The 18,953-nt window shown below is 41.0% G+C and overlaps 1 protein-coding gene across 2 annotated transcripts in view; it reads left to right on the top strand.

Moving 5' to 3' along the window:
- Positions 1–18,953, top strand: part of LOC130920351 (transcription initiation factor TFIID subunit 4-like) — a 275,123-nt gene that overhangs the window by 189,914 nt on the left and 66,256 nt on the right. For both annotated transcript variants that reach the window (XM_057843513.1, XM_057843523.1), the window contains one exon: positions 4,752–4,874. In XM_057843513.1, coding sequence (XP_057699496.1) covers positions 4,752–4,874 — 123 coding nt within the window. The remainder of the gene's footprint in view (positions 1–4,751; positions 4,875–18,953) is intronic.

Here is an 18,953-nt window from a genome sequence, read left to right on the forward strand (position 1 = left end):
GGTACACGCAGGTCCGTTGTGAAGCGTCGAAACCTCCCTGCCGAGTCCTCCATGTAGGGACGTCGGCGGATGTGCAGTTGGCTTGCGCTTTATGGCGCAGTGGTTAGCGTCCTTACCTGCCAAGTGGAGGCGTCGTGCCGTGCGGGTTCGCGTCCCAGCTTAGTCAGAGGTGGGAGTGGAACACGGTGCGGCGCTGACACACTGGTTACATATGGATATTTGTGAATCGTTCTGGAATCTTCCAAAGCCGAATTGCGAATAATCTAAGAATCTGAAATTTCACACGCCTTTATATAGCACCCACCTAGAGCGGGAAATAAAACCTCAACTATGACAAAAATTTGTAATCCAAAAAATATGGTAATTTGCTTTCTTAATTAGAGGAAACTCAGCTATAAATAGCCAAACTGTCTAAAATGACTCCTTTCAAACCAAAATGGCAGACACCTTGAGGCATTTTTGCGGGTCGACTCATGACAGACACTCCTACTGAATGTAATGTGGCTAAAACTGCCTTCTGGGGCTGAATTTCCCCAAAACGTACTGGAACACGCCAAAATGGAGCCGCCGTTACAGACCTGCCATTGGCTACACGAGTGCACGTTTGCACGCATGTGCGAGGGGGCGGGTCCGGTTTTAACTCGGGGAGGTTTTTCGTGGAAGGGGTGGGGGAGGCACTGCCCAAAGTAATGTCACGTCTAGCCTCGGGCCTGACGGGGAGCCCAGTGTGGCTAAAAGCCGCCCTTTCTATTGGTTGGATGTGTGAGGGCCCGGGGCGGTGGCACAGGGGGGTGTAGCATGCAAACACACACGTGCCTCTTGTATCTAACTTGGCCACAGCACTAGAGGGGGGGCGTACCCACCAGGCTGCCTGTGTGCCTGCCCGCTGGGGCTGAGGCGAACAGGGACAATCAATGTGCGCTTTCATGTCTCTCATGTTCTTTTATGTTATCTCCCAGCATGTGTTTAGCCGGGCACCGCTATTTGTACGCATCGTCTGATCCGATCGGGAGGGGGTGTGGCGTGAATTTACTTTCAGATGCGGGGTCCGTGGAAAAGGTTGCTTTGGTGTACAAAGTGGAATCTAAAATGTGCATGCAGTTGCCTGTGATATTTTTCCTCTGGAAGCCCGCTGGCGAGGTTTGGCCTTTAGGGTGTTGCCACTTCACATTTAGCACAGCGGAACTGTTGAGAAATTCAAACGCACTGACAACACAACGTCAGGGCAGTGGCGGTGAAAACCGGCAGAAATCACACACAGAAACACCCCAAAAAAATGAATAGAATAGAATAATGTTCAAAACTGCAATGCAACACAATTGAGAGTTTCCAAAATGTAGTAACAGCAACCTGATTTGAGATTACAGTCTTGTTCGGGTCAATAATAGAATCAGGTTTTGCCTTTTAAACGGAGAAACAATGCATCCGGCCTTGTCCGGAACAAGAGTAACAACCTACACCCACACAAAAAAAATATATCTGCCAAAATTCCACTTGCAAAAGGCCAACATTTGACCAATACTACTGCAGGCCTATAATAAAAAAACATGCTGGGAATAGAGAAGCTGGGTAACAATTAGGGGTGTGGCAATATATCGATATCGTGATTAGGGCTGCAGCTATCGAATATTTTAGCAATCGAGTATTCTACTGGAAATTCCATCGATTACCGTGTTTTTCGGACTATATCGCCCACCTGAGTACAAGTCGCACAAGCCATAAAATGCCCAACGAAGAGGAAAAAAACATATAAGTCGCTTCGGAGTATAAGTCGCAATTTTGGGGGAAATTTACTTGATAAAATCCAACACATAGAAAAGATATGTCACCTTGAAAGGCAATTTAAAATAAAAATACAATAGAGAACAACATGCTGCAGGGTTTCCCTTACATACAAGATATTGTGGCGGCACGCCACACAAAAATAAAAGCCGCCACGCCTTGCAATGAGATGTTTTTTTTTTTTTTTTTTAAATAAATTATTATTTTAAAAATTTTAAGGCCGTTTCAAACTAGCAGCAGCCTAGTGTGAAGGGTTCAGCGGCAACTTATTCATTGTGTATTGCAATGTCTGTAATTATTATGTTATTATCTTTTTGGCAACAAACACTCTAAGTGGGTCTGGCGTTAGTGTTTGTTGCCAAAAAGCTTAATCTTTTTGGCAATAAACACTCTAAGTGGGTCTGGCGTGCCACGAAAGATGCGCATGCTGAAAAGCACCTCATACCCGCTGTGAAGTATGGGGGTGGGTCAGTGATGCTGTGGGGCTGTTTCACTTCCAAAGGCCCTGGGAACCTTGTTAGGGTGCATGCCATCATGAATGCTTTGAAATATCAGGACATTTTAAATCAAAATCTGTTGCCCTCTGCCCGAAAGCTGAAGATGGGTCGTCACTGGGTCTTTCAGCAAGACAATGACCCTAAACATATGGCCAAATCTACACAGAAATGGTTCACCAGACACAAAATCAAGCTCCTCCCATGGCCATCTCAGTCCCCAGACCTTGTTTTGTTGGCAAAAGGGGGTTGTACAAAGTATTAACACCAGGGGTGCTAATAATTGTGACACACATTATTTGATGTCAAATAAGTGGGATTTTTTCCCCACTGAATAAATGCCCTTGTATTGAAGGTTAGATTTTTCTCTTTTTTTCCATTAAAGTCCCATATTATTTGAATAGAAAAAAAAATATTGGAAGCTAAAAAACACATCTTAACCAGGGGTGCCAATAATTATGGAGGGCACTGTAAGTTAAACTTCAGGTGGCATCGTACAACAGAGTAGTCAAGTGGTGTGACAATCTTTATTGGATCCATTGCTGGGAAAATAAACATTAATCATGAAGGCTAATTATGTATTTGAAGCCAACTTAGTCATTTTGATAGTAGGCTAATATCGATACATACAGCCGGCGTTGCTTACTTTATAAGGCTTATACAAGGCAAATTTTTTTGCGGTGTCAGATATACTTTGTCAGTTTGTCTTTTTTGGTCAAATACGGCTCTCAACATTTTGGGTTGCCGACCCCTGGGTCACTACAAGATGTAAGTCGTACTATTGCTACGAGAAAAAAAGTATTATTACATAGGGTAACGTAGCTGTAATCGGCTACGCATTTTACGTACATGTACCGTAGCTGATACCTACAACATTAGCTTCAATGAAATATTTCAAATACATCTTTGCTATGGTTCTTCATGGGGGGCAAAAACGTGGGGAATTTTTTTTTTCGCCGTGTCACTACATAGTGATGCTATCTGACTCCGATGCAGCCCACCACCTCAGCTTAAAAAAATCCTAAGGGAAACCCTGTGCTGTATAAGTGTACAGAATGATAATGTTACATGATACATGAACAACTAAATGCGAACGTGGCCGGTATGTTAACGTAACGTAGCTATTAAGAGTTATTCAGATAACTGTAGCATAAAGAACATGCTAACAAGTTTACCAAACCATCAGTGTCACTCCAAAACAGCAAAATAACGTATGAAATGATATAATAATGTGTTAATAATTTCACATGAGTTGCTCCAGAGTATAAGTCGCACATCCAGCCAAACTATGAAAAAAAACTGCGACTTATAGTCCGAAAAATACGGTACTCAAGAAATCGGATAGAACACATATTTTTTTAGGTAAAAAGCAATTACAAATATGCATGAGAAAACAAGACATTTCACCTAACATTGAACCATTTTTAGACATTCAATATCTTCATCTTAGATGTACATTGTTGAAAACAGCCAACAATTGCATCTCAGATGTGACTAGAAAAAAAACAAATTCACTGCTTTCACTCAAAAAAAAAAAAAAAAAAATTCTGACCTAAAAATGTGATTATGCTGGATAACACACATCACTTAAAATCAGTTAAGTGTGGTATTATTTCACGTGAACATACCTCATAAGCATTACGTAACCTTAAATAACCATTAATGAATGTTTTTGGGACGCTTATTGTAAAGTGCAGCGCACGTATCCCTTAACTAAGAAATTAGAAATGCTTAAGTTCCCCCCTCTTAACCTTTATTAACCATTACTGAATGCTTTTTGGACCCTTATTGTAAAGTGTATCACATGTGTCCCTTAACTAAGAAATTATAAATGCTAAGTTAACAAACCCTAACCCTAACTCTATATAGGCCTATATAAATTTTGAATTTTACCAAACCATTAGTTACTGTCTGGTTATGCATTAACCAATGCATTAGCTAATGCATTAACTCATGTTAATTGATATATTAATAAATGTTAGATAAGCAATTATATTAATTGTTGTTATGTTACTTAAACATTAGTTATTGTTTAAAAATGCATTAACTAATGTTAATTAAGGGACCCTTATTGTAAAGTGTTACCAGCATAACAAGGTTCTAGCATGGCCTAGCCGGTCTCCAGACCTAAACCCAATAGAAAACCTTTGGAGGGATCTCAAACTGTGTTTCTCAGCGACAGCCCAGAAACCTGACTGATGGGTGGGGCATGATCCCCCCTGCAGTGTGTGCAAACCTGGTGAAAAACTACAGGAAACGTTTGACCTCTGTCATTGCAAACAAAGGCTACTGTACCAAATATTAACATTAATTTTCTCAGGTGTTCAAATGCTTATTTGCAGCTGTAACACACAAATAAATCGTTATAAAATCATACATTGTGATTTCTGGATTTTTCTTTTGAGACTATCTCCCTTACAGTAGACATGCACTTAATTGATTGATTAATGTGTTATTGTTTGTTTTCATGTCTAGATGCAGCAACAGGAACTTGCCCAGATGAGGCAACGGGACGCTAACCTCACGGCGCTAGCGGCAATTGGACCCCGCAAAAAACGCAAAGTGGACTCGCCGGGGGCCACGCCATCAGGGACTGAGGTAACCAGTTTTCAATCCTAAATTGAGAGTACATAAGTACACGAGTACTCTCGGCATTTGCCTCAGAAACAACAAAACGCCAAAGAAAGAAATGTGACAAGGAATTAACACGTTATCGCATATCATAGCAACCACTACATGTCATGCTTATATTGTGCCCCTAGGAGCTGTGAGTTGTTTAGGGATGAAATTAAAGCAATTTGAACGGATGCTGTGAACACGCCAGACATGCTGTTACTGAGCTCAAATGCTAGTAAATGAAACCCAGAACCACTGTGTAATCTGTGTAATTAATACACAAATACACAAAATTCTGGAAATTTCAAAGTTGGAAACTGATTGTACATTGATGGGAATAAACGAGAAAAATCTTCCATTAGAATAGTGTCTAGGTTAGCTCACTAGTTGCTATTGACGGCGCTAAACGTCCAATTCCTTTTGACTGGATTGGACACCTTGCGCTGTCAATGGCACGGAAACCAGAGCATTCACAGCCAGTATTTTCTGGGCATTTACAGGTCACTTTAAGTTCATTTAATGGTTGCTTCCTGTTGTTTTTCAGTCACTTCCAATTCATTTGGGGACATTCTTGCGTCATGTCCTTTTCAGTAACCCGAAATCAACAGGAAGTGACCCAAAAATGCCCCAAAATCAACAGGAAGTGACTGAAAATCAATAGCAAATGGCCTGAAATGCTCCTAAATTCACAATAGACATCCAATCAGTTTGAAGTGGGAGGGATGGCAGTAAATTATTCTCTGCCAACCTTCCACCTTAACCGGATTGGTCGTCTATGGCTGTCAGTGGCAGCCAATGCCAGGCAGGGAGTTAATTTAGGGCCCTTTCTGGTAATTTCCTCTTGATTTTCGGTCACTTTCTGTTCATTTTGAGGCAGCACGGCATACCAAAATCTTCCACTTGAATCGTGTTTACGTTAGCAGGGTACCCGCGGGTTATTAAAAGTATTAAAAAAGCATTGAATTTAGTTTTCCATTATTAAAGGTATTAAGAGTATTAAATTAGGTGTCGTAAGTCTGGAATTTTTTCACCGTGGTTTTAATTTTCAAGAACATCTCAGTGCAAACTAAATTATATCCGTGACGTTTTTTTTTTTTTTTTTTTTTTTTAAATCCATAACGAAGATGACGCGTAGAATTTTTACGATGCACTGTACCTTGTGCGTGCGCGCCGTTAGCATCATTAGCATCAACATCACAACAGCATGCAATCGCACAGTACTGTGTGCTAACGCAAGGAATTGCTCAGATGCCTTAATTGTTATGTTCAACGAAAGCCTCAACAAGACAACCAAGTCCAAACAGTTGGACCAGCATGTGAGGTATCGGATCGGCGACCAAGTCGCATCCAGATACTTTGGGTCGCAGTTTATGGGTCATGCGAAGGCAGTGGACCTGCTTAACATTTCAAAGTAAGTTGCCAATTTCTCCAATTAAAATGTGTTAGATGCAATAATGTATTTCTACACGGTTTGCCTTTCGAATGAATGTTAATTTCGCAATTTTAACTCAAGAGTTAGCCATGTTCAATGGGGTATTGGCAGGTGCACTAGCCTTAGCATGGATAAACTGGAGTCGTAGATTCACCATCACTCTCAGATACACAACACGGTTGACACTGTCTATTATTGGAACGAGTTCGGGGTAACGTTGATCTGACTAACATGGCATGGTGATAGGCAAATTATAATGTAGGTGATAGTAAAACACCTGGTATATTTAAATGTTTTTCTTGATTAAATAAGAGTATGGATTTTCTCTATCTGATTAAAAGAAATGTCTTCAATAGCTAACAAAGGATTAACATGTGTTTTGTATACTTCTTGTAATGTGATTAGAAAAAAACAATTACCAAGGGAAATGGTCATGTGTAGCTTTTTTATTTTGTGGTAATTGATGGTAAACTACTGCCATTTAGTGGCTGTTTTATAAACTTTCACTGCCAATTGCAAGCACATTACAGTTAAGGTGGCCAACTTGACAATCACCTACCTACCACCTTGACTAGGTCCTCTTAAAAGGGAAACCTGTTGTATTGCAAATGTAATTTCTGAAGTTGCTTTACAAAAATAGTGTAAAATCCATTTTATCCTGGGGGGAAAATTTTAATAAATGTGCATTCTTTTGTCAAACACACTTAGTAATTGAGGTTAAATTTGATATTCAGTGCTTTATTTTTTTAATATGATTCAATATTATCTAAATAATGGGTGCGAGAAAAGTATTAATTTTCAGTTGAAATGGCATTAAAAAAGGTCTTAAAAGTCTTGAATTTAGATTTATCAATCCTGGGGGGACCCTGGTTAGCTCGCTGGTTGCCATTGATGGCGCTAGACATCCAATTCATTTTCACTTGATTGGACGTCTAGCGTCGTCAATGGCACTGAAACCCGCACATTTGAGTTACTTCCTTTTCAGTAACCCAAAAATCAGCAGGAAGTGACTCGTAAATGCCCCAGAAGGAAAAGGAAATTTTCAACAGTTAATGACGTGAAATGATAAATTAAAAAAAAAAAAAGGGTACGATGTCAAATGCCGCAAAATGAACTCATTCCCTGGCATTGGCTGCCACTGACGGCCGTAGACGTCTAATCCATTTGAGTCTTCCTGTTCAGTAATCAATAGAAAGTGACCCGAAATCAATTTGAAGTTACCCAAGTATCCTCCTAAAAATAAACAGGAAGTGACCAGTGAATAGGAAGTAATTTTGAAATACCCCAAAATCAACAGAAAATGACCCTAAAATGTACAGGAAGTGAGCAGAAATCAATGGGAAGTGACTCCCACGTACCCCGAAATCAACAGGAAGTGACCGATGAACAGGAAATGACTTGTAAATGCCCCAAAAGGAAGTCTTTGTGGGCATTTAAAGCCCACTTCCTGTTTCTTTTTGGGCATTTACAAGTTACGTCCTGTTCATTTTGAGTCACATCCTAATCATTTGGTGACATTCTTGCGTCACTTCCTTTTCAGTCACCCAAATACTCTGTAAATACTCCAAAATCAACAAAAAGTGACCCAAAATCTATAGCGAGTTCCCCAGATATTCCCTTAAATCAACAGGAAGTGGCAGGTGAATAGGAAATGAACGGGAAATGCCCTAAAACCAAAAGAAAGTGACCCAAAATCAACATGATGTGACTCGTAAAAACCCCGAAATCAACAGGAAGCGATAAATGAACAGGAAGAGGCCCAGAAATGCCCCAAAATCAGCAGAAAACGGCCCGAAATGAGTAGGAAGTGACCCAGATATGCCCTAAAATCAACAGTGAACCGGAAGTGACCCGTAAAGGCTCCAAAATCAACAGAAAGTGACTCGAAATCAATTAGGAGTTACCCAGATATTCCCTTAATTCAACAGTAAAGGAATTCGGCCTCCCAGCCAAGCCGCGGAAACAGCGACAGCTGAACAGAATGGTGTTCTGCTGGCACCGCTCCCGCAAGTCGGCCGGAAGGGGCCAAAATTCCACGCGTTCATTCTGGTGTTAACCCTTTGTACTGACTCCATGTTCCAAAAGTTTGAAGAAGGCTCACTATAAACAGGTTGACAATTTATACTTCGACACTGGTCAAAAACAAGGCAAAAACAGACGACGGAGAGACAATGCTGGATCCAGCGTCAGCAAAACAAGGCTACATAGAAATGTTCCCGAGCAGCAACGTTGTTATCTAATTGTTCAGTCCTTTTTGAACGCTGCGGTGGAGTGGGCCGGGCCGAAGGCGTGGCTGGGTGTTGTCTTGGGATCATCCCTCTGTGGCAGGTTTGGGTTGTCAGGTTTGTGCGTCATCCTTCGTGGCTGGGTCGTGGTTGCCATGGCGACAGACGCAGGTCTTGACGTCCAAGGTGCCCGCGCTATCATCTTGTTATCCTGGTTGGGCGAGGGTCTTCTCCGATGCTACTTGTTTTAGGACAGAGCGCCCTGCTCTTTGTCCTGGAGTGCCCGGGAGAACTGATTGCAAGAGTTGGTGCGTCAATCTTGCTCATGACGCGTTGGACTCCTGTGATAAGATGGCGTTGTGTATCTTTTATGCCCTCTATTCAGCTTCTTTTCATTAAACTATGGTGTAAGTCCTATTTATTTTATATTAGTTGTGTTAGAGTAATACAAACAGTCCTAAAGTAAATATAAGAAATGATACTATTCCCTGATTGATTATATTACGTGTGTTAGAGTAATGCAAACAGTTAGACAGTGCCTACAAGAAATGGTACCATCTCCTTCAACAGGAAGTGACCGATTAGCAGGAAGTGACCCAGAAATGCCCCCAAATCAAAAGAACACCTGAAATCAATAGAACGTGAGTCATATACACTCCGAAATCAACAGGAAGTGACCGATAAGCGGAAAGTGACCCAGAAAGGCCCACAAATCAACAGAAAACGAACTGAAAAATCAATAGGAAGTGAGTTGTAAACACCCCGAAATCAACAGGAAGTGCTTGACTAACAGGAAGTGACACCGAAATGCCTCAAAATCAACAGAAACTGACCCGATATCCATAAGTACCACGAATTCAACAGACGAACAGGACGTGATCTGTAAATGCGCCAAAAGGATAAGGAAGAGACCGGAAAATCAACAGGAAATCACGTGAAATGCCCTAAAATTAATTCACCACACTGAAGGCTGTAGACGTCCAAACCGTTTGAAGCGGGAAGGATGGCAGCCCGACCCGGCATTTTCACTACTGGGATCTTGGCCCTCGCATTAAAGTGTCTGTGACATGAAAAAGCATGTTTATTTCATAATATACGCGGTATTTTATGCTCCTGAATGAAATGGACCACTTGGATGTGTGAAGAAGCGATCGATTTATTTATCCAATTTTTCTAGTCCCGTGCTACGAAAATGACAAGACTTCTGGCTTCGGTGTTGCATTGAGGAAGAGGGCGCTGTGACGTGTACGGAGGAAGGAGTCCTCTTCACTATACAGCCGTACTGTTGTATGAGAAGGACTAAGGATTCAGCTGATTTTGCGGATTAATACGTTTATTTTTCGCATCACGCCAGCCAAATGGCTGCAGAAAAATCTTGCTGTACGAGGGAGAGGCGTGTGCGCCTTTTTGGGGTTTCAAAAGGTTCCCATATACCGGTGGATATTGGTCAAAACAAGCCCTACTACTGTGGGACCATTGGACTTACGAGGAAGTGGGTAAACATTGTGTTTTGTGTTATGTCAAATACTGGGATCATTTTAATATGTAGGTGGCTTGCATTTTGTGGCTGACATGCTCCTTGTCCCCTCGGCCGACAACCGGCGGCTTGTCGCACACCCCCACCGGAAGAGCACTATACTCGGCTTATTGCCCTCTTCATGTGCCTGGTGTTCTTTCAAATTTTCCGACCTATCAGCAATTGCAACTTTGTGTTAAAAATAGCCGCGAATACAGTGATTACAAAGTAAACACTCCAAACTTTCTTTAAATAAAGGACTACTTACGTTTGATCATGGATGGGCATGTAAAAAGCTCTCCTCATACACATTAGCTGCACATGTTAGCTGCACAACAACTGCAGCCGCTCTCGTATGACTCTCGCTGTTTACGTCTTCATCGTGTAGTAAAGCATTACCGTATTGGCCCGAATATAAGACGGCCCTGATTATAAGACGACCCCCTCTTTTTCAAGACTCAAGTTTGAAAAAAGACTTTTTGAACACCAAGTTAATTTTTATACAGAAAATAATTACAGTACATCTGAAACAAATGATTATAAAAATATATTTGACAGAAAAAGCATGTTATTTTGCCTCATTCATATCTTAATATCTGAACATTTAAATATGTAAACTAAAGTGCAATCACATTCGTAAATGAATGGCATCTGGTTTTTGAAATGTAAATAAACCAATCTATTGTGATAAAACAACAAAATTGCAATAACTGCATTAACCATCAAAGTGAAGTCTAAATGTAACTGTAGTCTTGAAACAAATCGTAATAAGGAAAAACATTGCAATAAAAATTCCAAACTGGTTAAACTTGAGATAAGCTAAGATCTGTCATGACAGAACATCGCTTCAATGATATCCGGCGCCATCTAGCGTCGTGAATGGGTAGAGTAGCTGAGAACTGTCATGACGAACATCGCTTCAATGATATCTGGCACCATCTAGCGTCGTGAATGGTATAATGTCTAGGCCGCAAATATAAGATGACCCCCTCATTTTCAGTCTTATTTCAATGCAAAAAACACCGTCTTATATTCGGGCCAATACGGTATTTTTCCATATTCGTGTTGACCATTTGTCAGCTATACGCTCCTCCGGCGTCGGCCGGTTTGTTCGGCGGTCATTGTCCAGCTGCTTCCCCGCCGAGCTCTCCTGTCTGTAGTAGCAGGGGAACGAACTGTAAATTGCTCTCCGCCGGGCAGGTTGGTGATCGGCGAAGACAATCGACAACCCAGTCGTCATGTGAAATGATCCGGGCTAGTTATGTGTGATTTTCCACTTCGAAGACTTTGAAACATCACTCGGTTCGGGTTAGCGTGTCGGCTAGCTGTCACACCTCTTTGTTTGTTTATATTCTCCGAAGCCGGGGTAGGGAAATGACATAAGCCCGATGTAGGTGGCATAAAATATCGTTCGGGAGCTGCGACAGTAAAAGTGAAGCGACAGTTTTGACAATTATGGAATAATTTTGCCATGTCGTCCTGAATAAATGCATTTTTATTAGGGCTGTCAAACGATTAAAATTTTTAATCGAGTTAATCACATCTTAAAAATTAATTAATCGTAATTAATCACAATTCAAACCATCTATAAAATATGCCATATTTTCTGTAAATTGTTGTTGGATTGGAAGAATAAGACACAAGACGGATATATACATTCAACATACTGTACATAAATACTGTATTTGTTCATTATAACAATAAATCAACAAGATGGCATTAACATTCTGTTAAAGCAATCCATGGATAGAAAGACTTGTAGTTCTTAAAAGATAAATGTTAGTACAAGTTATAAAAATTTTATATTAAAATCCCCCTCTTAATGTTTTCGTTTTAATAAAATTTTTAAAATTTTCAATCAAAAAATAAGCTAGTAGCTCGCTATTGTTGATGTCAATAATTACACAATGCTCAAACCCTTAAAATCAGTCACACCCAAGCGCCAGCAGAGGGCGAAAAAAAAACACAAGTAACAAGTGGACATGACTGTGCTGTCATTTTAATCTGTTTGTGCGTCAATTGCGTCAAATATTTTAACGTGATTTATTTTAAAAAATTAATTACCGCCCGTTAACACGATAATTTTGACAGCCCTAATTTTTATTATTTCATGTTCCATTTAGCACAAGGCTGTTATTGGATACTGTTAATGGAGTAGAGAGACTGAAAAAATGACATTTTGCGTCTCTCTTCGTTGTGTTTTCCTCGTTGTGAATAATTCCCCCTCAAGGGGCTGCATACTAAATAAGATGAAATGGTGACTTCGCTGACATCATCCACCTGTTGGGGACGCTTGAGCCCTATAATGGTAGGCGTGGCTAACCGGCAGATTAAAAGACTAATTTCTCGTCATCTGCACTTTGCTAAATTGTTGTGTATAGTCGAATCGTCTCAAAATATGATTCTATTTCACATAATAATGCTACAATGGGGAGAACAAGTATTTGATACACTGCCAATGGGTTTTCCCATTGGCAGTGTATCAAATACTTGTTCTCTGTATTTAAGACTTTTTTTCTCCTGTCGTACGCACTTTAAAACTAGCGAGCGAAACGGTGTCATCGAAATTCCATCGCAGAGGTGAGGAAATGAACATAACAGGGAGGGACTGGATCGTATAGCGGGAGCGGGATCTCAACAACGCCATTATCCGGCTTCTAATTTAAGCGCTGGCACGGCACTGAAGGGCCGCCTTTGTCTGGGATTCATGCGAAAAAAAAGCTCAGGATGCGATGTCAGAGGGAAATAATCAGCACGGGCCCTCCGCAACGCCGCCTGGCCACGGGAGCCCCCCCCGGCTCATTTCTGTGGAGATGAAATCTATGACAAGCCCCTCAGTGAAGCTGAGAGCAGGCAACAGTCCAGTAACACCCACAGGCCTGCAGGCATCCTGTGACCCCCTTAGAAAAGTCACATTCACTTTGCTCTGGAGAAAGGAAAGAGAACGCCGCCGGCTCTCGCAGCCCATGTGAAATGAAGAAATGTGAGGAGGTGAAATCCAAGTGAAAATAAGTTAAGACCCCTCCCCAACCTTCCTCTGCAAGCACCGTGCTTATGCCACTCTAATTAAACGTGAACAGGACATTTTATACACAAAAACTCAGCAATGTTTATTCATGTTTATGCTGTATAATTGCATTTAGGAAAGTAGTTTTTTTTTTTTTTTTTTTGGGACTGGAGCAGAAGGTCACAGGCTAATACCCATCAGGCTAAAACATTGTGAAAGAGCTCGGCACTGCACTCAAGGAGCAGAAGTAATGCTTTTATTTTATTATTTATGCCTTTTTACCGACCACGTTTAGACGAAACCGCCGCTCGATACGGGCGGGTTATTCAAATGACCGATTTCGCATTCAAAACTCGGCCTCGTTTGAGATGAATCAGACGTACGGGGAGAATATGTGGAATTTCAAATGTTCCCGCGGACCGCCCGAAGGGGCAAATGCGATTTTGTGAGGCGGTAGCCATGCGTGACTTCATGTATGACCTGAAATATGACACTCAAGTCTGAGATTTTGTTTCAGACCACCATGAAAACATCAATTAAGGGACTACAGTCGATTCGAGAATTTTCCATTTTCTGTACCTGTGAACAATAACATTGTTTTCAAGGGAATCGCGGACAGAAAGACTTGTAGTTTTGAAAAGATAAATGTTAGTATGAGTTATAATAATTTAATATTCAAACCCCTGTTAATGTTTTCGGGTTTATAAAATTTGAAAAATTAGTTAACAACTAGTTGGTCGCCATTGTTGTTGACGACGCATTGCACTCTGGGCACTGCCTTACTTCCACAGTGTCACTCGTTAGCTACATAAAAATGTCATCGGTTGTTCCCTTCCAATTGAACCCAAGCAGAAAAGTTATGGGCGGGACAGCATGGTCAATATTTCACAAAACGGGCAGCAAAAGCAATTAAATGAAGGTCTTTAGTGGAATTCCAACCCGCGTCACCCGTGCAACCAGGGCCGGCCCAGGCCATTTTGGGGTTCTAAACAAAATAATGCAAAGGGGCCCATATTTTTCGCCCACCATTTCGTCACAGTGTACTGTGAAACCCATAGATGCAATCCAACCCATACGTCCATATTTTGTATATTAATCAGATTTTGTTGCACTGCATACTTCAAACTTGTCACCCCAAATGATTGTCAGTACTTACAGTAGATAGCGCCAAACCTTTTTCTAAAAGAGGAAAGAAAGAAGTTAAAGAAGAACTTTTACTTTTTTAAGCTTGTAATCAAGTATCAAAAGTCAAATAAAGCAAACTGTAGTAAACAAAATAGAATATAAATTAAACAATTGCCAGATTGGGGGCCCCCTAGTGGTCAGGGGCCCTAAGCAGCTGCATAATCTGCGTATAGGCTGAGCCGGCCCTGCGTGCAACAGACGAGCACGTAAAACACAGGATTATCCTTCCGCATGAAGTTAAGAGTCACGATTTTCCTTATAAAGCAATCGCAAGCCACATGTGTTGTCTGTCTGTGCGGTAAAACCTAAAAGGAAAACCCAACTGAAAAGAAACTGTGGCTGGTTTGACCACAGGATTAGAAAACACGGCTCACTTCAGACAGCGAGCAGACCACAATAACGTAGGGATTGCGTAAAAGGATTTATTGAACACAAAAAAAAAAAAACACAGGATCGCGAAAATGGAGACACAAAAAGGGTCTGTGACAGTAGGTCGGGATCAAAAACAAACAAACAAAAAAAAAACGCGGTGAGAGGCAGACAAACGAAAAAAAAATACAATGCAATTATGCAACTAGCAACGGGAGGGATATACAAACTGTCAAATGGCAGCAAGTCAATATTTCGGCAAGCCGCCTAGGATTGGTTTAAAGACACTGCCGATGAGCTGGAATTGGATGCACGTACAACGTTGGGACTCATCCCACAACTCTGTAACAAAACAATCTGACCGGAAGCAGAACATGACAAAACTATGCCATTCGTCTTACTAGCTTTGCTTGCGATCTAGCACAGCTATTCCCTCAGTCCAATCCAACATCACCCCCAGCGTGCATTGTGCGCCTAAAACGTGGTGCCCGCTGTAGGTAAAAACATGTACTAAATATTATAGATGTTTAAATCAATGGTCATATATGTGTTTCTAATAAAAGATTAGAGTACTAAAGTACTAGCTCTAGATTTGGGACAAAAATATCGATCCTGCATCACGAAATCACAATACCCATCGAGATAGGAAAAAAAAAAAAAAAAGATCGTGATAGAAAATCTACTGGTAGTGTTATGTAAATGCCCCAAAATCATCAGGAGGTTACCCAGAAATAACTCAAAATCAAGAGAAAAGGATCGTAAATGACCTGTAATTGCCCCCAAAATCAACAGGAAGTGACCTGTAAATGCCCCAAAATCAACAGTAAGTGAGCCGGAATCAATAGGAAGTAGAGCTGAAACGAATACTCGAGCAACTCGAGTAACTCGAGTTTAAAAACTGATCCGAGTAATTTTATTCACCTCGTGGAATCGTTTATTTTTGCCAGCTCTAAGCATCACGTTTTGCCCGGACTACTTTTAATGCGGGACAACGCGATGATGTCACGTGCGTAGAGGAAGAAGCAATTAAAAAAAAAAAACTTTCTGCAGCCAACAGCTACAAACTATGCCGTCGTTGCTAAAAACTAGCCCACATGATGCGGTGGTAGCAGGTAGCATCTGATGCGTCTCATACTGTAGATATCACATGTATGTTCAACGAGATGCGAAATGACAGAGTCAGCGGTGTTAGTAAACAGCCGCCATCTTAAAGCAGTACACTTCTCAGCGCTAATAAATAAGATTAACGTTACTGTCACTCGCTCACGTACGTAACGTTAGCCCTGCGGAGGGCTAGATTTCTATTAAGACCACTGTCGATGCGTGGCTAACGTGTCTTACATACAGGCTTTATTTAATCTGTGAAACATAGCGCTGTAGAGTAATGAGGGTGTAAAATGAAATTATGATAAAGCTAACTGTCAATTTTAGCTCAGTAGTCATTGCTGGATAAAACACCAAGTAGCACTGGCCCCTAATGTGCTCCAATACAGCAGGTATCATACTGTAACGTTGACAAAGAGTCAACTGCTTCGTTAGGTTGCAATTATTTCTTTTTTGGGAACTTGTGGAACGACAGCAACAACAGGAAAGCACGTCTTTCGCTCTCCCGCACCTCCCTCACCCCCGCACGTCACGCGTTGCATTCAGGAACGCATGCAAATGTCCCCGCCATATTACAACCTGATATGTTACAATACATTTATTTTAAACACTGCAGAGACTCAAAATCCTATCAGGACTTACAGTTTAGACCATACATGTCCAAAGTCCGGCCCTGGGGCCAAATGTGGCCCGTGGTCAAATTTCATCGGCCCCCAGCCTCTGTCATAAAATCAATAACGTCTGGCCCGCACACAGACTTAATAAATTGGTCAGCAGTACTGCAACCAGTATATGAAGTAGCTTACACACGAAATGCTGCTCCTCATTTACCCACTAAAAGGCAGCAGCACTTTAACCGTTTATTGCCAAATGTATCACATTTGATACACCTAAAATTTCATGATTTTGAGACTAATTTAGAATTTTGACATTTCTTCTCGAAAAAAAAAATGATGGATGCAAGTTAACGCATGCATCTGCAGGTTCCATGAGAGAAAAAACATGATTTTGCATGGTTTATAGATATTAGAGCGCTTATTACACATATTCATTTTGACTTTTCTTTTTACAAATTTGAAAAATAGGTTTCATTAGGACCTTATTTTTCAAATTTTGGGATTTTTCTGATAATTGCTTCATGTTGCAGGTATTTAAAGGCTAAGCAACATTACTCCGTGTGACCCGTTACTTCCATTTTCTAAAATGGCGACAACTATTGGACTATTTCTTCACTAAAATACGCAACAACTGTGTCTTGCCTCATACAGTCACTGTTTTTAAAGATTTCAATGTGAGGCGATATTACCAAACAAGACACGCTGACATGTACGACAAGATTACAGGGAAGATACGCAGCGAAAAATTGAAGAAACTCGAAGCTAGTTTAATTTCACAGCAGTGGTATTTCGCAAGAGCCCAAGAGTCGAAAGAGAACGCCACAAAGGCTAGTTGCGAGATTGTTTAAATTATTCATGAAAAAAATAACAAAGCAAATGTGACAAACTGAATGGCTTGCTAAATTTTGCTTAAATATATTGTTCTACATAAAAAGGACCTGAGCCAAGGTCGGCCCCCCCACATTTTTACCACGCCAAATCTGCCCTCCTTTGCAAAAAGTTTGGACACCCCTGGTTTAGACGAACTTAAAACTTAACTAGAACTTAAAACTGGCTTGACACAAATGGAAATTCAATTGAAACACGTGGGAAAAACACCTAACTTTTAATTGTGTGTTATCAAGCGTAATGGCATTTTTAGGTAAGAAATATATATATTTTTTATAAGATCTGAAAGTTTTTGGAGTGAAAGCAGTGAATTGGTCTTTTTTTTTTTTTATTCTAGTCACATCTGAGAGGCAATATTTGGCTGTTTTCAACAATGTACATCGAAAATAAAGACATTGATTGACTGAAAATGGTTCAATATTAAATGAAATGCCTTTTTTTCTCATGTACAGTATATTCATAATTGCTCTTTACCTAAAAAAAAATGTTTTATCCGATTACTCGATTAATCGATAGGATTTTCAGTCGAGTACTCGATTACTAAAATATTCGATAGCTGCAGCCCTAATAGGAAGCGACTCGTAAATACCCCAAAGTCAACAGGAAGTGACCTGTAAATGCCCCAAAATTAATATATAGTGACCCGTAAATGCCCAAAAAGGAAAAGGAAGTAGGCGCACCCACATTTTTCATTGTATCCCCTTCAACGCCATACTTTTAATCAGTCTCCATAGCATTCGTCTTCTGAACCACTTATCCTCACGAGGGACGCAGAACTGACTTCAGGCAGAAGTACGGGTCCCTGAACAGGTTGCCAGCCAGTCGCAGGACACATATAGAAACACAACCATTCACGTACACTCTCACACCTATGGACAATTTGGAATATCCCATCAGCATGGGTTTTGGGGATATGGCAGGAACCTAGAGAAAACTCAGGCAGGCACAGGGAGAACATGCGAACTCCACACAGAGAGAGAGGCCAGAGCCGAGTTTGAACCCATGATCCCAGAACTGTGAGGTGGACGTGCTAACCACTGTCTCACTGTGGCGTCCTCATAATGTGAATTATTTTTAAACATATTTTTGTGTGAGACCAAGATTGAGCTCTTTGGCAACAAACACTCTAAGTGGGTCTGGCGTGCCACGAAAGATGCGCATGCTGAAAAGCACCTCATACCCACTGTGAAGTATGGGGGTGGGTCAGCGATGCTGTGGGGCTGTTTCGCTTCCAAAGGCCCTGGGAACCTTGTTAGGGTGCATGGCATCATGAATGCTTTGAAATACCAGGACATTTTGAATCAAAATCTGTTGCCCTCTGCCCGAAAGCTGAAGATGGGTCGTCACTTGGTCTTTCAGCAAGACAATGACCCCAAACATATGGCCAAATCTACACAGAAATGGTTCACCAGACACAAAATGCTTATATAGCAATAGAACAGAATTTTCTGTGGGCCTTGCAAAATCAGTCAAAATCCAGTTAAACGGCCGAAAGCAAAGGGCCTTGCTCTGGTGAAAATGGCTGGGAGTGAATGAGTTAAGTACCAAACGCCTGCTGCACTGGTGACCAGGAAAAGCAGCAGGAGGGTTGGTGAGAGGCTGTAGGAGCATGAAGTATATTTTCTAAATTAAAAACCCGATCAATTTCAACTGATTCCAATTCTCTCAAAAATGGCCCGATTGGCCCGATTTTCAACAACGTGATCGGATCGGGACGT

This window comes from Corythoichthys intestinalis, chromosome 1, assembly GCF_030265065.1.
Source record: "Corythoichthys intestinalis isolate RoL2023-P3 chromosome 1, ASM3026506v1, whole genome shotgun sequence".
Lineage (NCBI taxonomy): Eukaryota > Metazoa > Chordata > Actinopteri > Syngnathiformes > Syngnathidae > Corythoichthys > Corythoichthys intestinalis.